This window comes from Schistocerca americana, chromosome 2 (genome assembly GCF_021461395.2).
Source record: "Schistocerca americana isolate TAMUIC-IGC-003095 chromosome 2, iqSchAmer2.1, whole genome shotgun sequence".
Classification (NCBI taxonomy): domain Eukaryota; kingdom Metazoa; phylum Arthropoda; class Insecta; order Orthoptera; family Acrididae; genus Schistocerca; species Schistocerca americana.
Window position 1 is genome coordinate 699,812,935 of NC_060120.1, and position 26,202 is coordinate 699,839,136.

A 26,202-nucleotide genomic window follows, 5' to 3' on the forward strand; every position below is an offset into this window, starting at 1 on the left:
TTCGGCGGAGCCCCACTATTTGCAGCGGTCGGGAGACCATCCTCGCCTGTCACACCTGACATGTCGCAGCGAGCTGATGTCATTCGCGAGGACAGACGCATTACGACTCTGCAGTTGGCGCTGCATCTGTCAGTCAGCTCTTTGATATTCAAAAGCGTGTGCAAGATGGGTCCCGCGGTGTCTAACGATGAATCACAAAGCGCACAGAAAAAACATTTGTTTTGATTTGTTGCAGCGTTCTGAAGCTGAGGGGGAGGCCTTCTTGTCTCGGATTGTGACAGTTAATGAAACCTGAGTTCGCAATTTTGAGTCCGAAACAAAATGGCAGTCGATGGAATGGTGCCATTTCCACTTCTCGCAGAAGAAAAAATTCAAAGCAATTGCTTCTTCCGGTAGGGTCATGATCACCGTGTTCTGGGACTATAAAGGTCTGATTCTCATTGATGTGACGCCAAGAGGCGGTACCATTAATTCAGAAGCATATGTCAACACATTAACAAAACTCAAGACGCTCTCCAGGCGACCTCCGAGCCAAAGCAAGCCAGGAGATGTTTTGGTGCAACTTGGTAACGCTCGGTCCCCGGCCCCACACAAGTCTGAGGACTTCTGAATACATCGCAAAACAGGGTTGGACATCGTTACCCCATCCAGCTTACAGCCGAGACCTAGCCCCGTCGCACTTCCACTGGTTTGGGCCATTAAAGGATGCCATTCGTGGAAAACATTTTGAGGACGATAAGGAGGTGATTCACACAGTGAAACACTGTCTCCGCCACCAGGACAAGGATTTGTACCGACACGACATACACGCGCTTGTTTCGCGCTGGAGGAAGGCTATAGAACGGGATGGAGATTACGTGGAAAAATAGGGTGTGTGGATAAAACACCATTCTTTCTTGTGTGTAATTCTCATTATGTTCAATAAAGAACTGTTAAAGAAAAAAATGCGATGCATTACTTTCTGGGCAACCCTCGAATTTCGCACTACCGCAACAATTAGATAGATCTAAGGCCATCTACGCATAACCGTATATGGACGTTTGTTGTTGTGAGCTTACTGCTGAGCCACGGACATGTCCCTGTCGATGTCAGAAAGAGCTGTAACGGGTGACTTTACGGACAATCAGCTCACTCCACATAGAATCGTGTGCATTTAATTACACGTATTGATTCACAGATAACTTAATAAGTTTAGCTCATTAAACATGGGTGGCTCTAGCATATGTGAAGCATGTGTGTGATAAGTCACAAGATAGTAAACCTATAGAGTTTCATTAACCCGCTAAATGAAACAATGGTCACTATAAAACCCTGTTCATTATAATTTGCGGTGTACTTCAAGTTAAACACACGTATATAAAGACATCAAATCGCTAAGTGTTAATACAGGCCTACAACGAAATTAAAGTAACAACATCTTGACAAGGTCGGGTAATGAAGTTGAGGTGAATACGTTTAAGTCGACACACCGGACCTCGACACTAATCCGCCGGGTGGATTCGTGTCAGGGACTGTCTCGCCTTCCCACTCCGGAAGCAGCGCCTTAGACCGCGTGGCTAGCCGTGCGGGCTACGAGTTATGTGAATATGTGAATCGATTGGGTCAGGAGGGATCTCAGCAGGCCCGTCGATTAGCGTTTGAGAGGAAAGCAACTCTCCCCTTGGAGAACCGTTTGGTCATGTCATGTAGCTTGTATCAGGAAATTGACTTGTTTACAGCAAGACAAGTATCATCGGTGGCAGTCTGACGACGTCGGAGCACCACGAACTGTCAGCATAGCGACCACCTTGACAGAACCTCAGAGAGAGGCCTACCAACAGCGTTGCGCCCAACGACAACACTTGATACAGTTGCCGTAACACGCCGACTTTTCAGACAAGTCCCGGTACTGTACACAGCATTTAGATAAAAGTATCGATGTATGAAGGCCCTGAGGACAATGAACGTTACCAAGTTACATTCGTCTCGTCATACGGATACAGTATCTGGAGTAATGGTACGAATCGCCATTGAGTATGCAACACGATCACATTTGGTTTGCATAGCCGGTAAATTGGACAGCAGACATAACATTTCTGACTTGTTCAGCCTGGTGGCTGTGACCTGAGGGATGTCATCTTTCCTCGCAAGAGCGCATAATGCCTGTGCTTCCTTGACCTATCTGGTTATGGAGGATGTTGGCCTCGACAGTGCATTCTCCAGACCTGTTGTCGATTGAAACTACTGGTGCTGTGTGGCTATAGGCTACGGCGTGACCATTCGCCGGCCAGTAAGATTGAAGAACAGGTACATAACTGAAGCAGCATGACATAACGACCTCGTGCCTGTCATCTAACCTTATTTCGACCGATGGCCCACAGCGCTAGAGCCGTTCCTGCCGTCAGACATGAAGGTTCTGTGTATTCAATTTCGCACACTGTGTCCCCCGAAATCGCCAACAAATGTAGTCCTGTAGTCTTTGGACACGTGTCCGAAAGAACAGACGACACCATATTGATCCAACAGCCACTACAAACTAAGGCGCAAAGGAATTTCAAACACTGGCAGCGAGTGGGCATTGATTTAAATCAATGCGGAAAGTTGAAAATTTGTGCTGGACGGAGATTCGAATCGAGATAACCGGCTTACTAGGAAGATGCACTGACCACTACGCCATCCGGTCACAGTGGTCATCGCAACTGTACGAACTTCTCTAGCACGGCTCCTGTCTGAGCCAAATTCTCGACTTATCCGCACAGTACTAATGTAGTGCCGCTTGCTCATTGTCCTCGTTACTCACGTCCTTTCGCCGATGTTGAGAATTTCGATCTGACTGGAGGCGTGTTGAGGCAGTCCGTGTAGTTGCAAAAACCACTGTGTCCGGACGGGTCAGTAGTCAGTGCAACTGCTTAGTGAGCAGGGACCTGAGTTCGAATCCTGGTCTAGAACAAATTTTGACCTTTCGCTACTGATTGAAATCAATGCCCACTCGCAGCCAATGTCTGTAATTCCTTTGAGTAAAATTTAGTTATTTAATATCCTTCTTGGTGTGCTGTTGTAATAGCCAGTAGAGTAATAACGAAGTCCACGATCATGTCTCTTTGGAAACGCACTGTTGACCGACAGCTGTTAAGTGTACATTGTCCGCCAGCGTAGTTATCGGTTGGAAGTACGGAGAGGCCAGTAATTAAATTCCCCCTCCCCCCCCCCCCCTCCCGACCGAAGCTAATATCTGCTTTCCCAACCTGGGGCCACAACCTCTCTCCAAGAACTTCCCCAGTTTGCGAAGTACTTGGGGATTTCTTCGTTATCTGGTCCACGGCCTGCACCACATAACTTGAAACGTATGTTCAGCTCAAGCACTTTATCGGCTAATTGTTTCTCTGTTTACCGCAGCATAAAATAGCTTCTGGTGGCAGGTAAAATGCTTCATACGAAATCGGAATATCTTTGAAAACTGACTTAACTCCGGTGAATTTTCTTTTAGCTCTCGTTATGACACTCGCGTATCGCAGTGAAAAGTGTATAAATATTTACAGCCACCAAGTGCTCCGTGTAAGTAAAAATCTTTGCCGTAGCTGGTAACAATGTATGTAATCTCATTTTATACATTTTGTCTTGTGATCGTGATGTCCCCTCACAACTTATTTAAGAACAGTCCGTAATTTAGTCACATTAGGTTGAGTGAATAAAACTACACCGTAATAGGCAACTCAGTAAACAAGCAGTCAACAGTTGTGGGGAAACTTCGGCGCTTCCAGGATTGGTAAATCAACCGCTCTCTCATGAGCAATTGATCTTAAATATATCGCTTTTGATAGTTCTTTAAATGAAGCTGCAGACTTTGCAGGTGTCATTTGAATCATTTTCCATTTCTTTATGACATCCACTAATTCTTCTGTAAGAGCCACTCAAACGAGCGACGGATGGCTACTTATATCGTCTACTGCCGCTCTTCTACGACAAACGAGTGATTTAGGAAACAATTTCAACCATTATTTCGAAAGCCATTCCGTCTAACTTCTGCCATAGAACATTAACTGCTATGTTTAGCAGCAGTTGCTGCTGTTCTCTGTATGTATACTACGATCTGAGAAAAAAATTCGAGTACAGAAATTTGTTAACTTTTTGATGGATCTTTGATCTTGGGAACTGTAAGCTATATTATAGAATACATTAGATTTTTCACGGATGACAAGTGTGTTGCGTACATCTTTCCAGTCTCTATTTCGCAAATACGTTTTACAGCCGTGAATTCCTTTCTACAAGTAGATACACATTGGCTTTGAAATCTACATCTGCATGGATACTATGCAAATCACACTTACGTGCCTGGCAGAGGGTTTATCGAACCACCTCTACGTATAGACCTGTATCAATACTGATACTGCTGGTTTTCACAACTCTTATAAATTGTATGAAGGATAGATAGAGGATGTGAAGCAACTAGAGACTTATGTATAGCTGTAGAACTGGTATGTCCTAAACATTTAAATTAAAATGTGCACTTAGTATTACGTCATTCTGTTGAGAAGTTAAAAACGACAATGCATCTAAATACATCACACTTAAGTCAAAATCAACAGATGAAGCCAAGCATGTTGAGACTAATACTATGAACATCCCATGAATTTTTAGTTCTAGAACACAAGATACAAAATGCAGCTCACTGCGAACTCTTAAGAATATCGTTTTGTTTAGATTTGTATTCAATCTTAATACAAGGGGCAATTCCGCCTTCAGCTTCACTTTTCACAGTGGTCTGTGTTCTCTGAATAACTATAAATTCGAACGTAAGGTCCTGTTTCAAATTTCATTGTCGCTATTTAATGACGCTCCCTTGTAACAGAGGACAAGACAATGCTCTTATTATCTACATTTTTGAAAAAACGCGCCCTAACTGGAACCTGGCTAAGTTATTTCGCGAGTGAAATTTGACAGTAGTGAAGAAGGCGGCACTGACGTCGAGCCTGTGGGCGGCGCGCAGCGTGGTGAGCACGTTGCGGCAGACCTGCCGGACGGCGGCGTTGCCGTGGACGCAGGTGACCGCCTCCAGCGACACGCCCGGGGTGGCCAGCGCCAGCAGCAGCGCCGCCGCGTCGTCGACGCCCGCGTCGGTGTCGACCAGCAGGCGCACCGCCTCCCCGCGCTGCAGCTGCCGCCTGCCGACAGAGCACACCCACCACCGTAACCCAGCCCACTGTACAAAATGCCACGTGTAATGCAGTGACGTGACAAAAGGCGTGGGATAGTGTTATGCACATGGTGTAGAAGGGCAGTGCATTAGCTGAACTGTCATTTGAACTCAGATGATTCATGTGAAAAGGTCCAAAATGAGATTTTCACTCTGTAGCGGAGTGTTCAAAAATGGCTCTGAGCACTATGGGACTTAACATCTGTGGTCATCAGGCTCCTAGAACTTAGAACTACTTAAACCTAACTAACCTAAAGACATCACACACATCCATGCCCGAGGCAGGATTCGAACCTGCGCTGATATGAAACTTCCTCACAGAACTCGGGAAACTAGGTACTGGCGGAAGTAAAGCTGTGATGACGGGGCGTGAGTCGTGCTTGGGTAGCTCAGTTGGTAGAACACTTGCTCGCGGAAGGCAAAGGTCCCCCGAGTGCGAGTCTCGGTCCTGCACACAGTTTTAATCTACGAGGAACTTTCATGTGAAAATGGGTCTGACGTGATTATGGCTGCACGACGGGAATTGGCCGACATTGAACACGGATTAGGAAATCGTTACGGACTTCAGTTTCCCAAGATCCTCAGTGTCACGAGCGTGCAGAGAATACCAGATTTCAGGCATTGCTTCTCGCAAAGGACAAGGCTGACGGGGATCACCTCACGACCGAAAGCGTTTGTGTGCACTTGTCGGTGCTAACAGTCAAGCAACACTGCGTGAGATAATCGCAGAAATCAATCTGGGACGTACGCCAAACGTATCTGTTACGACGATGCCCTGAAATGTGGCGTTAATAGGCTACGGCAACAGGCTACCGGTGCAAGTGCTTTTGCTAACACCATGACATCGCGCACAGTGACTCTGCTAGGCTCTGTAAGTAGGCTGTTTAGGTTCTTATATTGGTAACGCCATGTAGCGCTCTGTATGAAAATCACTGGCTGTGCTGTGTGCAGTCTGTGGCTGGTTTGCATTGTTGTTTGCTATTGTAGTGTTGGGCAGTTGGCTGTTAAAACAGCGCGTAGCGTTGCGCAGTTGGAGGTGAGCCGCCAGCAGTGGTGGATGTGGGAAGAGAAATGGCGGAGTTTTGAGAGCGGATGATCTGGACGTGTGTCCATCAGAGACAGTAAATTTGTAAGACTGGTTGTCATGAACTGACATATATATATATATAATGGCTTTTGAACACTATTAAGGTAAATACATTGTTTGTTCTCTATCAAAATCTTTCATTTGCTAACTATGCCTATCAGTAGTTAGTGCCTTCAGTAGTTAGAATCTTTTATTTAGCTGGCAGTAGTGGCGCTCGCTGTATTGCAGTAGTTCGAGTAACGAAGATTTTTGTGAGGTAAGTGATTCATGAAAGGTATAGGTTATTGTTAGTCAGGACCATTCTTTTGTAGGGATTTTTCAATTGTCAGATTGCGTTGCGCTAAAATATTGTGTGTCAGTTTAGTGTTGATCAGATAGGTAAAGAGCGAAATGTCTGAGTACGTTCAGTTCTGCTCAGCTGTTTGAAAATCAAATAATGTAAGAGGTTTATCGGCACAGTAATTCAATAATTTTTCTAAGGGGACGTTTCATAGCTCGTCATCGGACCACTTGGACGCTAGACTGCCGGAAATCCTTGGCCGGCTCTGACGAGTTCAGATTTCAGTTTTAAAACCTGATGGCAGAGTTCGAGTTTGACGGAGACCCCACAAAGTCATGGACCTAAGTTGCCAGAAAGGCCTGTGTAAGCTGGTGGTGGCTTCATAATAGTGTGGACTGTGTTTACATGGGATTGTCCGGGTAATCTGGTCCAGCTGATCCGATCATTGACTAGAGATGGTTATGTTCGGCTACGTGAAGACCATTTGCAGCCATTCACGGACTTCATGTTACCAGACAACGATGGTATTTTTATGGATAACAATGCGCCAATTATTTACGATTGGTTTCAAAAACATTCTCGACAATTCGAGCGAATGGTTTAGACACGCCGGCCGCTGTGGCCATTTTTTGATTTCGACATCCAGATCGGCCAACATGAATGTCATTGAACATTTCTAGAACATAGTCGAGAGGTAAGTTCGTGCACAAAATCCTGCACCCGCGACACTTTCGCAATTATGGGCGGCTATAGAGACAGCATGGTTTAGTGTGTCTGCAGGGGACTTCCAACGACTTGTTTAGTCCATGAAACGTCGAGTTGTTGCACTACGCCGGGCATAAGGAGGTCCGACACGACGTTGGGAGGTATCGCATGACTTTTTTGACATCAGTGGTATTACCAAACAGAAAATTTGTTTGATAGAATGGGTGTGTCCTACAGCTTTAGAGAATAGCCGCTATATGCTAGTCTATGCGTCTGCTCAGTTTTGAAGTGCCTCTAGAGTTTTTCCCTTGGTAATGCAAGAGGCAAGCAAAGCAGGGCAATGTGCAACCGCTAGGCGTAGTGCCAACAAGGAAGCACTGCCCATGTTACATGTAATGCGGTCACAAGATGGAGGTAATTGCTACACACTGAAAGAGGTGGGTGTCCAAGAGGACAGTACAGCAGAATGATATGAAGAGAGAGAGAGTAGGATGCTGTCATCAAGTTGATCACACAGAACAAAATGAAAAGCTGTAAGGCGCCGGCCGACGTGGCCGTGCGGTTAAAGGCGCTGCAGTCTGGAACCGCGCGACCGCTACGGTCGCAGCTTCGAATCCTGCCTCGGGCATGGATGTGTGTGATGTCCTTAGGTTAGTTAGGTTTAAGTAGTTCTAAGTTCTAAGGCACTGATGACCTCAGATGTTAAGTCCCATAGTGCTCAGAGCCATTTGTGAATCAGTTTAGAAATAAATAACGTAACGAACGTGTTTAAACATGACTGTCTCTATAATTCTCTTTCGCGAGTCCTTATTACTTCCGTGTCTTATATGTACCACAGTCGATTGGTACGAGGCGAACACAGCCGTGGTTTGCCAGTATTGACCGAGAAACATTCCCCCTCTGACAACGCCTCTAGGCACGTAGGTTCTGTCATTTTATCTTAGCTCCTCGCATTCCCTTGAGAAAAAGCGTCTTCTTCGCTTAGATATACACTAAAGACTCGAAGAAACTGGTAACATGCCTAATATCATGTAGGGCTCCCGCGATCTCGCAGAAGTGCCGCAACACAACGTAGCATGGACTCGAGTGAAGCCTGAAGTAGTGCTGGAGGGAACTGACACTACTAACCCTGGAGGACTGTCCATAAATCCGTAAGAGTACGAGGGGTGGAGATCTCTGCCGAACAGCGCGTAGCAAGGCAAACCAGATATGCTCAATAATGTTCATGTCTGGGGAGTCTGGTGGCCAGCGGAAGTGTTTAAGAGTCTTTCTGGAGCCAATCTGTAGCAATTCTGGATCTGAGGGGTAACGAATTGTCCTGCTGGAACTGCCCAAGTCCGTGGGAATGCACAATGGACAGGAATGGATAAAGGCGATCAGACAGGATGCTTACATGACACCTGTCAGAGTCGTATCTAGACGATTCAGGGTCCCGCATCACTCCAACCGCACATGCCCCACACCATTACAGAGCCTCCAGCACCCTTAACAGTCCCCTGCTGACATGCAGGGTCCATGGTATCATGAGGTTGTCTCCATACCTGTACACCTCCATCTATTCGATGCAATTTGAAACGAGGCTCGTCTGGCCAGGCAACATGTTTCCAGTCATAAACAGTCCAGTGTCGGTTTTGACAGGTCCAGGCGAGGGGTAAAGCCTTGTGTCGTGCAGTCAAGAAGGATACACGGGTGGGCCTTCTGCTCCAAAAGCCCATATCGATTATGTTTCGTTGAATGGTTCGCACGCTAACACTTGTTGATGGCCCAGAATTGAAATTCCATCAGTTTTTGCACTTCTGTCACGTTTAACGATTCTCTTCCGTCGTCGTTGATCCCGTTCTTGCAGGATCTTTTTCCGACCGCAGCAACGTCGGAGATTTGATGTTTTACCGGATTCCTGATATTCACGGTACACTCGTGACATGATCGTACGGGAAAATCCCCACTTCATCACTACCTCGGAGATGCTGTGCCTCTTCGCTTGTGTGCCGATTGTAACACCACGTTCAAACACACTTAAATCTTGATGACCTGTCATTGTAGCAACAGTAACCGACCTAACAACCGCGCCAGACATGTGTTGTCTTATATAGGCGTTGCCGACCACAGCGCCGTCTTCTGCCTGTTTACATACCTCTGTGTTTGAATACGCATTGCTATACCAGTTTCTTTGGCGCTTCAGTGTATGTCAACAGTAGTATCGATTATTACACAAAAACTCTTCGGCATGTATCGTCATGAAACTTGAACTGTCGATAGTAGTTCATGGGATTAATTTTTACAACTACAAATATAGAAGAAACAGGCGGTCAATAAGGCAGGTGGGACAATTAAAAAATATACACTACTGGCCATTAACATCGCTACAGCAAGAAGAAATGCAGATGATAAACGGGTATTCATTGGACAAATATATTATACTAGGACTGAAATGTGATTACATTTTCACGCAATTTGGGTGCATAGATCCTGAGAAATCAGTACCCAGAACAATCACCTCTGGCCGTAATAACGGCCTTGATACGCCTGGGCATTGAGTCAAACACACCTTGGATGGGGTGTACAGGTACAGCTGCCCACGCAGCTTCAACATTATACCACAGTTCACCAAGAGTAGTGACTGGCGTATTCTGTCGAGCCAGTTGTTCGGCCACCATTGACCAGACGTTTTCAATTGGTGAGAGATCTGGAGAATGTGCTGGCCAGGGCAGGAGTCGAACATTTTCTGTATAAGAAAGGCCCGTACAGGACCTGCAACATGTGGTCGTGCATTATCCTGCTGAAATGTAGGGTTTCACAGGGATCGAATGAAGGGTAGAGCCACGGGTCGTAACATATCTGAAATGTAACGTCCACTGTTCAAAGTGCCGTCAATGCGAACAAGAGGTGACCGAGACGTGTAAACAATGGCACCCCGTACCATCACGCCGGGTGATACGCCAATATGGCGACGACGAATACACGCTTCCAATGTGCGTTCACCGTGATGTCGCCAAACACGGATGCGACCATCATGATGCTGTAAACATAACCTGGATTCATCCGAAAAAATGACGTTTTGCCATTCGTGCACCCAGGCTCGTCGTTGAGTTCACCATCTCAGGCGCTCCTGCCTGTGATGCAGCGTCAAGGGTAACCGCAGCCGTGGTCTCCGAGCTGATAGTCCATGCTGCTGCAAACGTCGTCGAACTGTTCGTGCAGTTGGTTGTCGTCTTGCAAACGTCCCCATCTGTTGACTCACGGATCGAGACGTGGCTTGCACGATCCGTTACAGACATCCGGATAAGATGCCTGTCATGTCGACTGCTAGTGATACGAGGCCGTCGGGATCCAGCACGCCGTTCCGTATTACCCTCCTGAGCCCACCGATTCCATATTCTGCTAAGTCATCGGATCTCGACGAACGCGAGCAGCAATGTCGTGATACGATAAACCGCAATCGCGATAGGCCACAATCCGACCTTTATCAATATCTGAAACGTGATGCCACGCATTTCTCCTCCTTAGACGGGGCATCACAACAACGTTTCACCAGACAACGCCGGTCAACTGCTGTTTGTGTATGAGAAATCGGTTGGAAACGTTGCTCATGTCAGCACGTTGTAAGTGTCGCCACCGGCGCCATCCTTGTGTGAATGCTCTGAAAAGCTAATCATTTGCATATCACAGCATCTTCTTCCTGTCGGTTAAATTTCGCGTCTGTAGCGCGTCATCTTCGTGGTGTAGCAATTTTAATGGCCAGTAGTGTATTACTATAATACTGGAATCCTGGGAAATAGGGGAGAGCTGGTCACTCTAGCTGCGGACCCTACTCCTGTAGGAGGCCGCGCTATGACCCAGCCCAGTGTCGCACACTCCGTGCAGGGTCAGTGGGTGCTTACAGGGGCTTGCGAGGGCGTTCTGGTAACCCACTGCCCTGCGCTGCTAACGCCAGAGGCAGCGCAGACAACACTAGCCGAGCTGCGGCCAACTTGCCGCGACGTCGCCGGGTGCAGAGCACGCGTCCCAACAACTGCAACGGCCGGCGTGGCTCGTGAGCTGCTACCCGGTGCCACTGCTGGCAGCCGTGAGTGGAGACACGGTGCACTGCGGAACGATACGTGCTTGTTTCTGAATGACGTTTTATGAGCCACAGAGCAGGCCATCTCCCACTGAGACACGGCTCACCCATGCTCGAGGGGGTACGGTCCGCCCTGACCGTGACATCGACGAACCAGTACCGTCATCTAACGCACCGTCCGGTGTCTGAACGATCACAGTTTACTGCTCAGTTTGTCTGAATCAAAATGGAGCCCGTCAACAATAGACGTCATGTGTACTACAGTTTGGTAAGAGTGATACAGGGATTACAGTCCCGTGTGAGCTTCATCGACGTTTAGGGACACATCCACCAAAAACATTCGTTTTTTTGCATCGTCAACTTGAAGAGAAAGGATTTTTATGCAAAGGTAAGAGTTCAGGTCGACTCTGCGCTCCCCATGCAACGGGAGGAAGCATTTGACAAACTTCTATGCTGCGTCTGCAGATTTTTATCACGTTTAGTTTTCAGTGATGACGCTACATTTCATATCAACGGTAAAGTAAACCGAAGAAACGTGCACATCTTGGGACTTCTCAACCTTCATGGTATTGTTGAGCACAAAAAGAGATTCGCCGAAAGTGATCGATTATTGTGCCATATTTTATAAAAAATGTTTAGGGCCTTTCTTTCGATGAAAAGACAGTGACTGGAATATCTTCGAATGCTGCTGGCTTGGCTTTTACCACAGTTTGGTGAGGACTCGACTTCATATTCAAAAAGTGTGGGGCTCGGCCGTACTGGCACAACACTGTTCGCCAGTTGCTCAGTGACACACTACCTTAACGCTGGATAGGGCGCATGGGACCCCGAGACGCATGAGTCAAGGAGCACAAATGCACCTATGCTGACGGACGCGTGCAAATTGGCCATTCGACTGATTAGAAGAGGAAACTGAAGAGAAGCCACTGGAACGACAATATGAGGTGGACACTTGACTGGAATGCGAGAAACACGGAGCCTGTTACAAATGTGCCGTTACAGTTTTGGTGCAAATCTGTATCTACATATAAAACACTTGTGTGTGTACGTACTGACGGGCTCCGTGGCCACCTACTGCCACCAATTTTTGCTTGCGGTGGTAGAGAGCCCTTGGTCTCACGCTGTTAGTAAGGGAGTTTGATCGCGGCGGGTGGCAATCGGTGAGTCTTACGAGCAAAAATCCGCGAAACATGGAGCAATAAATACTCTTGGGAAAAGCTATATACTCTGTGACTTATAAATGGAAAATGTGTGTATTGTTTGATTCGTCCGATATAATACCATGTTTACGTGGTTTCGTCATTCACACTTTAATAACGACGTGTAACATCAAATAGATCAGTTTTTAATCTCTCAGCGCGTTTTCGTCAGTTACACTTTACCCACGATCAACAGAGATACAAAGAAAAAAATCCAGATAGGACTGGCCCCGTGGCGTTACCCGCGCTTAGATATGTCTGCGTAAAGTATTGTTAATGTCAGTATGGATGGAACAGCGTGAGGACTGTATACGCGAGTATAATACTATAAAGTTCGAAAGCCACACGCTATAGCTTTTTCTAAGAGAACTAAGCGTTCCGCAAAACGCATTATATTGAGGTATTTGCCAATCACAATCACCCACTTGCACCAACCACAGAATGCATGAAATACGTTGACGACTCTTATCACCAATACATCGCGTCGTTAATGAAACAATAGAAGCATACTGACATATACGGTAAAGACTGTGAGTCATATATTATTTAGATTTACCTAAGAGAATTTATTACTCCATGTTTCGCGGTTTTTTGCCCATCACACTTACCCACCGGCACGCACCGCAACTCAACTACCTTACTAACAGTGTAACTGCGATAATATCCCTTAAGGAGGGATGTTGATGAAATTGACCGAAAATGCAAATTTTCGATTTATTTTTTATTTGTTGGTACAACTCATGGACAATAAGTTCTCAAAGTTTCAGTGTTGCAATCACATCTGAAGTGCCTGAAAATTAATTAAAAGTATGACGCGGCCTCCCTGCCACGCCAAGCTCGGAGGGATAACAACCCCTACATTCACAAAGATAGGCTTCAAAATTGTATACTGGATCTTGTCAAGCCCACTTACAGGATTCTGGCCGATCCTGCACTTCTCGAAAAGTGTGTTCATGGCAAAACTCAAAATCCAAATGAGTCTCTAAATTCATTCATATGGAAACGATGCCCTAAAAACACATTTGCATCTGCTACAGTTGTCAGAATTGCAACTTATGATGCAGTTATTGTATTTAATGATAGGAACGTCGGGAGGATGAAGGTATTAGAAAGAATGGGCTTCAAGACAGGTAATTTTACTCAAGAAATCCTGAGAAAAATAGATTTACAGCGCGTCTCTGCAGCTGAAAAGTCAGTTGAAGACCTGGAAAAGGAAAGAAGACAGACAACGAGAAACCAGAAGAGAAGCCTTGAAGGGAAAGACGACCCAGAGTACAAATGTGGTGCCTTCTGAAGAAGTGACATAAAGAAAAAAGTTATGTTGAACTTTAAATTGCGTTTCCTGAAAAGTTTGTTTTTTAATGTTTATGTACCTTTTCCTCAGATTCTATGAATGCTAGAATTCTGAAATTTTGTATATATTGTAAGTAGGCTGTTTATGTTTTCTTATTGGCAACGTTACGTAGCGCTCTGTAGGAAAATCACTGGCTGTGCTGTGTGCAGTCTGTGGCTGGTTTGCATTGTTGTTGGAATATCTGCCATTGTAGTGTTGGGCAGCTGGATGTTAACAGTGCGTAGTGTTGCGCAGTTGGAGGTGAGCCGCCAGCAGTGGTGGATGTGGGGAGAGAAATGGCGGAGTTTTGAAATTTGTAAGACTGGATGTCATGAACTGCTATGTATATTATGATTTTTCAACACTATTAAGGTAAATATATTGTTTGTTCTCTATTAAAATCTTTCATTTGCTAACTATGCCTATCAGTAGTTAGTGCCTTCAGTAGTTAGAATCTTTTATTTAGCTGGCAGTAGTGGCGCTCGCTGTATTGCAGTAGTTCGAGTAACGAAGATTTTTGTGAGGTAAGTGATTTGTGAAATGTATAGGTTAATGTTAGTCAGGGCCATTCTTTTGTAGGGATTCTTGAAAGTCAGATTGCGTTGCGCTAAAAATATTGTGTGTCAGTTGAAGGACAGTCATGTATAATTGTTCTAAGGGGACGTTTCAACATATTTCTGTAAACCTAATAAAAGTTATCTCAAGAGCAAATTTTGAAATTCTAATTGCAAGCTGAGATATGGGGCAAAGTGCTTGGAATTTTGCATTAATTCACAATTGTACTTTTGGAATTACAATTAAAAAATTACGAAAATTCTCCTATTTGACCTATTCCAAAAACCTCACGAGAGAACCTTACAACATATAAAGAGATGAAACAGAGATATTTTTCTAGAAATCTCTTGAATACTTTCTGAGAAAAAGGAACATACATTATTTTTTGAAAATAAAACTTCAAATTTCATTCAAAAAAAGTTGAATATATATAATCAAAGGATTTTTTATGTAAATGTGTTACTTTCAGGTAAAGCGTGGTACAAAATTTCATTGCCATATCTCCAAAACTGTGGATTTGGTGCATTTTTGAAATAGTGCGTATTTTCCATGAGATACTCGTCTGTATGTATCTCCCATGCAGAATGGTACTCATGCCTTCTCCTATGACATACATTCTGACCCTGGCCTTGCCGAGTCTCTCACCTAGTTACTATAATTTTACCGCCAGACCATGGAAGACAATAACTGTTCACGGCAGTAACAAGATGAGTAATTGAAGATTCAAGACAGGTACATGATCAACATGGCATTACATGTAGTATGAGAGCAGTAGGTAGAGTGAATAAATACCGACCTGTCAGCGGCGTTGTCGGGTCGCTGTTGGGACGGCGGGTAGAGCAGCAGCACCGACACCAGCGCCGCCAGCAGCAGCGCGGCGCCCAGCAGAAGCAGCCACAGGGACCACCTGCGCACGCGAGCGTCGCCTGGTTACATCTTTACTTGCAAAGCTCGAGATTGCTCTACAATAACTTTATAGAGGTAACTGAGAAATGCCGACTTTTTGTAACAGCTGGTGTGCTGCTTCTCTACTCCATCCTGCTACCGTAACGGCAGCGCAAGTAAAAGTTCAATTATTAGCTATAAAGAAGCTTTGAAAGAGCTGATATGTTGTAGGAAACAAGCTGTAATGCAGACGCTGCTACAATCCTGCACACGGCAGACTTATCCAAACCCACAACTTCCATCCACTGAATTGGGACTGCAATGATACTGCTTTTCTACCCTCTGTTCTAGTTTTCATCTTCGTCCTAGCAGCTTCCTTCCTACTCTAAACACTGGCTCCCGAAAACAGATCTATATCCAGACCTATATCGCAGAAGAGCTTCTGTGAAGTTTGGAAGGTAGGAGACGAGGTACTGGCAGAGCTGAAGCTTTGAGGACGGGTCGTGAGTCGTGCTTGGGTAGCTCACTTGATAGAGCACTTGCCCGCGAAAGGCAAAGTTCCCGAGTTCGAGTCTCGGTCCGACACACAGTTTTAATCTGTCAGGAAGTTTGAGACCTCTATTCCCCAGAGTATAATTATAGGACGAACCCGATACGTTAACGAGCTAAAACATCATGACTACTGAATATCGCGAGACTGAATACTGTCTGCCGGGCCGGCCGCGGTGGTCTAGCGGTTCAGGCGCTCAGTCCGGAACCGCGCGACTGCTACGGTCGCAGGTTCGAATCCCGCCTCGGGCATGGATGTGTGTGATGTCCTTAGGTTAGTTAGGTTTAAGTAGTTTTAAGTTCTAGGGGACTGATGACCACAGATGTTAAGTCCCATAGTGCTCAGAACCATTTAGCCGGCCGTGGTGGCCAAGCGGTTAAAGGCGCTACAGTCTAGAATGGCGCGGCCGCTACGGTTGCAGGTTCGAATCCTGCCTCGGGCATGGATGTGTGTGATGTCCTTAGGTTAGTTAGGTTTAAGTAGTTCTAAGTTCTAGGGGACTGATGACCTTAGAAGTTAAGTCCCATAATGCTCCGAGGCATTTGAACCATTTTTTGAACTGTCTGCCGGTGTCGCACGGACGTGGCGCAGTAAGGAAAGTATGTAAGCGGAACAGAGACGAATGCCAAATTATTTTAGGGAGTGTACGGGGCCGACCTGGGTGGCCGAGCGGTTCTAGGCGCTACAGTCTGGAACCGTGCGGCCGTTACGGTCGCAGGTTCGAATCCTGCCTCGGGCATGGATGTGTGTGCAATGTCCTTAGGTTAGTTAGGTTTAAGTAATTCTAAGTTCTAGGGGACTGTTGACCTCAGCACTTAAGTCCCATAGTGCTCGGAGCCATTTGAACCATCTGACTGTACGGGCCACGAATGGGAAACTCCACGGTCATAGCCGAGTCTCTCAAAGTGCAGACTGTGACGACCCGGCGTCATCTCGGAAGCGGCGAAACTGGTCCGCTGCTCGCGGCTAGTATCGTGAGCATCTATGAAAAGTGGTAGAACTTTGTGACGGGTTAAAAGTTTTTGGGTGCCGTCAAGGACTTGTTTCAACATACTAACTTAGCTACTGGCAGGTATTAAATAAGTGATGAATGGTTATAAATGTATGTATGTTCTATAATTAAATTCTCTATGTGTGCAACTAACGTAGAAAAGCGAGTTTTCGACCGCACTTGACAGAACGATCGAGTTGCGGCAAAGAGTCTGCTCGCGCCGGCAGCATCAGCCAGACGATCTTCGACGACTAAGTCGAAGAGAAAATCACAACACCCAATCCTTCATCCTGTTCCTTCCCATATAACACCAAACTTCTCGCCTACCTCAGGCAAGTACCAGACACACTCACAACAATCATCACAAATCACAGACACCAAAAACTATAGAAAAATCACACACACACGTTCACAGGGGAGTAAAAGCCGAAACGCTACAGACTTCCCCTCACACTTCCCCAAAGAGGGGAAAGCAACAGATGAGAGCAGCAGCAGCATCAGCCACCAACTGTCCGACCCAGAGATATCTCGTCACATAGAACTGGCCGCTATTCAATGAGACGAAGGCCGCCGAAGGATTTACCTTTAATTGTTAAAAGCAATGGAATTATGAAGTGATGTCTGAACTGGTTCCCCTTTGGTTTTTGGTATTTAGAAGTTCAGTTCTGATTTGAGTCTTGCTTGTGAGAATATCGCCAAGATGTTTTATTGAATTATTGAGTTAGTATTCGGTCGGTGTTGTAGATCAAAACTCAGTGTGACCTAGTTGTTAAACGTGTTTTGCAGTGCATATGATTCAATTTATATTGCTCTGCGAGAGAAAGTAGGGTAAGTTAAACTGATTGATTTGAGTTTATTTTGGAGTCGTAGCGCTGGAGAGATTTTTGCTACGATCGTGTATGTGGAGGAATTGGTTAAATGGCGCTGCAATAGCTTGGATTCAGCTTGTTTAACGGCCTAGCGTGCTGTCGTGAAGCTACGCTCTAATTGCGTGCTGTTGTAAAGATACACTCTAATTTCGGTGAAACTGTATTCCGTATTTGGAAAAGTTGATGTTTGAAGGTATTAGGCAGTCATTGGACTGGACTTAGAGTACGATTCGTGGTATTCCTGGTGCGCACAAGACTCTAGAAGTGTTTGTGGTTCAAGTTTGTGGTTGCTGTATTCACCCACGCCCTAACATAATTGAGCGGTTGCGGTATTTGTATGATTTTGGACGCCCACTCTAAGGTAACTGAGCGTTGAGAGATTTATGTTGGTGTAAATTTTGAGTGGCATAATAGTTGTGAACTTGTGTACCATTGAGTTCAAGTCTCAGATGATGTTTTATACAGCCAGGAACCAGGATCTGCACGACTTATGTATAAGAGGACAGAATTAATGTTGCCGGTGAATTTTGTGACACTAATCTTTGAAGACAGCCTTCGTAACCTAGCGGAACCAATTAATATTATTCGACGATATTCACTTTCATTGTTTGGTAGGGTGATGAGCAGAAAAATGTAAATTAGGGGCTGTTAGAGGGAAGGCGGTTGCCAACACCTGAAGTCGAGGAGCCTTGATTGCTACATTAAAGTTAGCACAAAAATGGTGGTGGCTCCTATGATTTTTTTTTCTTTTTTGTTTATTGTCCCATCCCGATTTGTTGGGGCTCAGATTTTTTTTGAATGTCGCTCGTTCACATGGAAGTTGTAAGTGAAATACTAATTTGATTCTAATAGAGAAAAGTCAGATTTCATTCTGAGTTCGGAGTCTAATTTTACAGTGGAAAGGATTGAATCCCCACTGAAAGATGCGCAAGTGGCGTAAATAGCAAAGAGCTGCATTGATGTAAAGCAGTTAAAAGTCAGTCTTGAAAAGATAAGTCAGTTATTCAAGGTCAAAGAGATAGACGCATAGAATCGCTGTCTTTTGAGATTTTATTACGATTTAAAATCAGTAATTAGAGAAAAAGGTCTTAATTAGTTATCATTTAAGAAAAGGCAAAGGTTTAACCTCCTTTAGTCACTTAAATGTTATGTCAAGGATTTAAAGAGAAAGAAATAAGAAAAAGAGACAGTAAGAAATAACGTTTACAGATCGTAAATAACCAGCGATAGCTATACTTACTGCGGGCTATAAAGTTATTCGCTGTCATTAAGAGGTCTTAATCATTTAAATTATTAATAATATGCCATAGTTGGCGCAAGTTACGGGTTATAATGTATGCAATTTTACTGATAAAATAGTATCGCAGAGATAGCTGTCGCTATATCGCTGGTTTGCAATGAAGTTATAACTTTGGTTGCTACGTTCTGAATTATCGTATTAAGAAGCGGTTTATTAAATTTAGCTGAAAAAGGGTGTACGAAATTGAGATTTATCGTAAGTCAAATGTTGGTCACTGTAAATATTTTTAGGTGATTTTTTTTTATAGTAGTGAGTGAAAGATATTCGCGTAATAAACTATTGCACCCGCAAACAAAGTTGACACTCGGCGCGGTGGCTGATGGGAGCGACTGCAAAGGCATTTCCCATTTACAACCGCTCCCATCAGCCAGCGCACCGAGTGTCAACTTTGTTTGCGCGTTTAATATACAGATCGCTAGCGTGAATAACGTAAATAACCAGCGATAGCTATACTTACTGCGGGCTATAAAGTTATTCGCTGTCATTAAGAGGTCTTAATCATTTAAATTATTAATAATATGCCATAGTCGGAGCAAGTTAAGGGTTATAATGAATGCAATTTTACTGATAATTGTTGAACTGTTGTTGTCAATACCAGTCCACATTACGGTTCACTGAACGAGCGTATTTATGTTTCAGATAACGTGCTTCTGCACAAGATTAATCAGATCCTAATAACTGTAACGAGAAGTACCGATAATAAAGTGTGTTGACAGTCCACCACCTCAACGCATTGGAATACTACTGATGAGTAGTACTGACAGAGAGTGTGCGATGTAGGAGGGGCATGTAACCTGGGTACTTCTGTTATAGTCGTATGTGTAGTTTGTGCATGGTTTCTATTACATTCACACGATTAAACAACTTGGACTAAAATTTAACGAATTATATCACTAATAAGTCGAGGTGTGTCTAATCTTGAAGGCAGGGCTATTGTCAGTATACAGGTTAGAGTCACGTCTCGCCACGTCACCCTGTATAGATCAAAGTGGCACAAGACAGTACAACTTCCAGCAGGCGATAAGGTGCTAGACGTCGGCGCGGAGAACGCGGAGATCGGAGGCTTGCCTTCTCTGTAAGGTAGGATAGTCGGCGATCTTTGTCAGATCTGACGACAGAGTACAATGACGAGGCGACTTGCGAGCTTTAGTTAGTACGTAAATCCGGCCCGCGAGTCACGAACGTTGCCCATGTCTGCTTAGAGCATCAAAGATTGTCAGTTTAGCGACAACTGTTGTTTCTTCACATGAAGAGGCAAGTGAGAGGCGTGCCAACAACAGCCCTTGACGCTGGAGTGCCGCCGCGTCGATTTTTCAGACCAGTCCCGGTTTTGGGTGCAGCTCCACTATGGACGTCTCTGTGTGTGGAAGCTCCGAGGGGAGTGAACGTTGCCAGATTCAAGATGTCACACCACGTGGCGCCATCTTATGGGGTTCTATTGGGTGCACAAAACGATCACCTGTGTTTCGTATTGTCGGAAATTTAGACAGAAGGCTTTAAATATCCGACATGTTTAGACCAGTGGCTGTGTCTTATCTTTGAGGTCTCCGTGACTTTATATTTCAACAAGATAATCCATTATCATATTCTGACCGTCCGTTCTGTCCCGCGAAGATGCGATTCTGTTGACTGTGTTAATCTGTGAGCTGTTTTGGACCCACCTCGCACACACATTTCTGAAACCAAATGTTTCTGCAATGAATTCATCCAGAAGATATATGTAGATTTCTGAAAACAGTGTGTTTATCTCGTCCAGAGCCGATCGGCGGTCACCACTAATCATTTCTTCGATCTTGTTCACCACCTCATGAGTCACGATTGAGGGACGCCCACTCCATTCTTTCTGATGAACATTCGTTCTGCACCTCTAAGTTCACACTACCTGTATTAGTGCGGTTCATCACACAAGCAACATAAACAGTTCTGACCTCGATAAAAATCTAGAATGGTGCTTTTCCGTTTTCAGGAAAAACCAGATGGCGCCCCTCACCTGGCAGTTATCGGGATTCGTAACAAAATGGTTCAAATGGCTCTGAGCACTATGGGACTCAACATCTTAGGTCATAAGTCCCCTATAACTTAGAACTACTTAAACCTAACTAACCTAAGGACATCACGCACACCCATGCCCGAGGCAAGATTCCAACCTGCGACCGTAGCAGTCCCGCGGTTCCGGGCTGCAGCGCCAGAACCGCTAGACCACCGCGGATTCGTAACAGATACGGTCATTCCCACACTGCACTATACAACAAGAGCTTTCAGCTGACTGAGAGAAACGAACGTACGCTTACTACCAATACCTTGGTCTTGAACGCAGTGCTGCCAACTTTGTTGAAAAAAAACTGAGTCTCGGTACTCTTACTGTTTTGATGTGCTGCGTAAATACGGGAGCACATATACAGTACAATGATGACGTCCCATACTCCTTGACAGAGCGTAGGGGACGATGCGTGAGACCCGCACAGCCATTCTTGGCAAAGTCCTAGGTGGTTTGCCATTGCCTTCCTCCGACCGCAAAGGGGATAAATGATGATTATGAAGACGACACAACAACACCCAGTCAAATGGTTCAAATGGCTCTGAGCACTATGGGACTTAACATCTGGGGTCATCAGTCCCCTAGAACTTAGAACTCCTTAAACCTAACTAACCTAAGGACATCACACACATCCATGCCCGAGGCAGGAATCGAACCTGCGACCGCAGCGGCCGCGCGGTTCCAGACTGAAGCGCCTAGAACCGCTAGGCCACATCGGCCTGCAACGCCCAGTCATCTCGAGGCAGGTGAAAATCCCTGACCCCGCCGGAAATCGAACCCGGGACCCCGCGCTCGGGAAGCGAGAACGCTACCGCGAGACCACGAGCTGCAGACACACAGTATAGTACCCAAAGTGGTTTCCGACGAAGTTAGGCGCCTCTGAAGGTTCTCACTCGAACTAAGTCGTCAATACTTATGTATAATGTAATTTAAAACCGCCACCGCGTTTTTCTGTCTGTATGTGAAGACTAATCTCAGGTGCTATGGAATGATTTTGTTACGCTTTTCAATAACAGACACTATGTTTCACGAGAAACAGCTACGTCAGACAAGTGCGGCCATAGACTAGTTGGTACTATCGGTGCAAAGCAGCTACTGGTCGCTAGTTCAAATATCATTATATATGAGATGGAAACCACTTGCCCTAAAACAACGAAGATTAGTGTACAGAAAAATACTGACAAGACACTGTCTCGCAACACAGCGTCATGGAGAGTACATCGCTTCAGGCACTGATCAGAGATTCTCAGCTTGATACGGCTTAGAATTTTATAACTGTGGATTTAAAACAAGTTTACGTGACACATTAGCAAGGAAAATTCTCACCATTAACGCAGAAATTGCATTTTTGGGGGCAAAGTGAATAAATTATTGCCCACAAGTTAGGCAGATCTGCCGTTGCAGATCTTGGGAATTCACGTAGAACCTATGTTTGGACTTGCGCCCCATCTATGTGTAGCCATATCCTAACCAGAGCGTCACCTCGCTAGGCGTACTTGTGTAATGCGGAAACCAAAGATGTAAAATACTGTAAGTAATTACCAAAGAAATTGTAGTAACTCCGAGACCACCTTTCATAAAAAGGTGTCGGATGCAATGGTACAACTGGAAAAGAATGAAGGAGGAGATTAGTGTTTAACGTCCCGTCGATAACGAGGCTGTTAGAGACGGAGCACAAGCTCCGATTAGGGAAGGATGGGGAAGGAAATCGTCGGTGGTCTTTCGAAGGAACCATGCCGGCATTTACCTGAAGCTATTCAGGGAAATCAAGGAAAACCTAAATCAGGATGGACGTTCGCTGGTTTGGCCCGTCGTCCTCCCGAATGCGAGTCTAGTGGAAAACAACAGTGCACAAGGCTTCTACAGACAGACATTAAGGTCAAACGCCTTTTCTCTGTAACGTTAATGATGCCTGCGCGCGTGATGCGCCGTTTATTATTTAAATAAATACTTGTTGCCGACGGCAGCTTACACCTTGCGATCCAACAACCTCCCAACAGCCTCACTCTTCTCTCTTAAAAAAAACTTGGGTATCGTCTTTTGTTATTGCAACACCACTTTCAGAAATGAATTTCACTGGTTCCTAACCACAAATAATCTTTCACTTTATTTTATTTTGATGTCAGATTTGGGATGGTTGCAGCCATATAAGTTACAAACCGATTAAAATATCCCTGTTAATGTGATTCTAAACGCTGAAAACGTAAATATATGGTTATTTATTCGTGCCATTGTGTGAGACGAATGTATACTTACTCATACAGGAAGGGGAATAGACACCTGACAACGACGGGGCATGCTGTGAATGATGTCATCAGTCTCATGTTGAGGAAATAACGCCCATTCTTCCTGTGGAGCTGCTCACAGTCTTGGAGAGTGGATGTGGATGCTGACGTCTCCCTAGTGCATCCCAGACATGCTCTACGTGATTCAAACCCGGAGAGCGAGCAGGTTACGCCATGCGTGCAATATCTTCCGTTTCCAAGAAAACGTCAAACACCATTGGTCTATGAGGCCGAGTATTATCGTCCGTCAATACAAAGTCTGGGCCCAAAGGATCTCGCAACAACCGCAAATGGAATCCCAAGATCTTGTCACGATACCTCACATCAGTTAAACCTTGCCGATTCACCCGTACAGTTTCATGAAGAGGGATACGAGTGCTAAACATAATCCCTGCCCATACCATTAGGGATCCTCCTCGATATCGTTATCTTTCCAAAATGTTTGGTTCCCGAAATTGCGTTCCACGTTCCCTTCAGATGTGAATCTATCGAGAACCACTCTCCAGACTAAATCGGGACTCATCTGTGAAAACAACATTGGCCCACTGTTCGACCATCCAGGTGGCATGTTGATGACTCGTCTCTAGACGTTCCCTTTTGTGAAGGCGCGTCAGAGGTAGACATACAGCAAGTCTCTGACAATAAAGGCCTCTCTGCCGAAGCCTTCTGCACACCGTTTACATGCCGGTTGCCGTGCAGTACCAGGGCGGTACTGTCATGCCCTTACAGTCAAATAATGGTCCTCTCTTCTTCAGCCACACGTGGTCGCCCATGCCCTGGTCTCTGGGATACAGTTTCGGCCTCAAACTGTCGCCATATCCGAGAAAGAACAGAACTATTCTTAAGCCATCGGTCCACATCAGTTTGCGACTCTCCTGCTTCCTTTCTTTCCATGGCCCTCCAGCGCAGAGAACCTGGTAGCCATCTTCTCTATGCCAAACTGCACCGACTGTCACTGTGTACACAGCGACTGTGGATGTGGGACTACCCGGCAAACACTACCTCGTTTCATAGGTACCCTGACGTCATCATTGGCATGGTTGCCCGTTGGCCGGAATGCCATCTTCCGTGCAGAGCACGATCGTACGGACATCTCGTTGACAGTTTGTATGATTATATCGTGAATTAGTCACAGGACGGGAAATAGCGGTTTGTTGTTTTAATTTTAGACACCATTGTAATTACAGCTTGCATCTGTAGATTGTGGTATCTTCAAGTTTCATCGTTAACCCTCCACTCCACTGCGTATTTCCACATAGAATTAGTTCACGCCTGGAGATAGGCAACGCGATGAAGAGATATGCGAAGCGGGCTGCCGTTCGCGAAAAATTCGTGTCAGTGAACTGCACGCAGATACTGGCATTTGCGGTGTGACAAACGGAGTCCATATCGAGCGTCTATGATATGAGTTAAAAACTTGGAAAGATGCTCTGTACACTGAAGTGTATCTGTTTTCTGTATGTCTTGTAGCTTTTGCGCAGTTATCATCTCAAACCCTGGAGGTATTTATGAATAACCCATGACACCCACCTCGGCGTGGCATACATTTTTCTTATTGTTGCTGCTGACTACGACATTAACTGAATTAACCATACATTAATGCCTTTCACTCCAAAAAAATTGATCGTGAAAGAGGTGATGCAATACAAGCCCAAACTCGATGTTGATGCGGCGCTAAACTCAACCCTACTTTTTTCTTTTTTTCTTTCTTTCCAGGGTATAGTTAGAAAGAGAAATAATTCTCTTTTAAACCCAAGCTACAATCCCGAAGTCTATTAAAGGTGTAGCTAATTCAAGCTAGTACCAGAAATCTGCTTGTTTTGTTGGAGGATGACGAGTACGGAATTATTAACACTGGAGAACTGGTTTCAAGTAATTAAGTAAAATGGGGAGGACGATTCTAGAGCGAATCGTTAGTATGCAATACCTTATAGGAAAGGTGTTTCCTCGTTTTCACGAAAGAACCAGAAAGGTCGATGATATATTTCGGATTTCTAACCGAGCTGAAGGCCCCATTCTTAGCACTTACTGGCATACAAACCTCAAATCATACAGTCACTCAGTCGCGCAGAGAAAAACTTAGAAATCTCGTGTAAAAGGCTTTGCTCTGTGTTCCGACGATTACTTCTCCAATTTTCAGACACGGGTCTCCCAAGAAGCGTCATGAAAGTACCTATACGAAATATCACAACCTGTAGTAAATACTTCTCTGTCGTTTTATGCATGTAGAAATAGACTACTGTTATTCGACATGGTCAAAGCTGCTATAGCACACATGCTCTTGAAAGCGGAAACGAAATATCTCGAAGGGAGGGGGTATGGTACTGAACTAAGTGGCTCAATTAGGACAACGTCATTCTTATTCGCCAGCGGTGGACCTAAATCTTTTCCCATCCATCCTCGTTTCGATTTCCTGTGGTCTGAAAGGGCTCTGACGAATGTAGTGGTACCTCCTTCAACAACGCCACGGCCTGCTTTCTCCCTCATCCTTCAACAACTGAGGGTATTCTCCATTCATAGTGGCCCCAAAGTCCTTCGTAGTCTTTTGTGAAGCCTAATCTGTGGTCAGTTCGCTGCGTTATTGTCAGCAGTTCCATCAACAAATCGGTCATTTCTTTGCTGAAGGAATCATCCTGGCATTCGCCTTGAGTGGCTTAGAGAAACCAAATTAACATAATTCAGAACGGCCGGATGAATACTTCAAACCCGCTCTTCCAAAATATGGCTGCAGTGCCAGTGCGCCTACTCTGTTGATCGTACTCTACATCAACATCTACATCCATACTCCGCAAGCCACCTGACGGTGTGTGGCGGAGGGTACCCTGAGTACCTCTATCGGTTCTCCCTTCTGCTCCAGTCTCGTATTGTTCGTGGAAAGAAGGATTGTCAGTA

At 45.2% G+C, this 26,202-nt stretch overlaps 1 protein-coding gene across 3 annotated transcripts in view; it reads right to left on the reverse strand.

Annotated features, from left to right (window-relative positions):
* The window catches only part of LOC124595134 (uncharacterized protein C1683.06c-like), a 200,176-nt gene that overhangs the window by 43,539 nt on the left and 130,435 nt on the right, over window positions 1–26,202 (reverse strand). For all 3 annotated transcript variants that reach the window (XM_047133732.1, XM_047133731.1, XM_047133733.1), the window contains 2 exons: window positions 15,189–15,299; window positions 4,943–5,141 (listed from right to left, as the gene is read on the reverse strand). In XM_047133732.1, coding sequence (XP_046989688.1) covers window positions 4,943–5,141; window positions 15,189–15,299 — 310 coding nt within the window. The remainder of the gene's footprint in view (window positions 1–4,942; window positions 5,142–15,188; window positions 15,300–26,202) is intronic.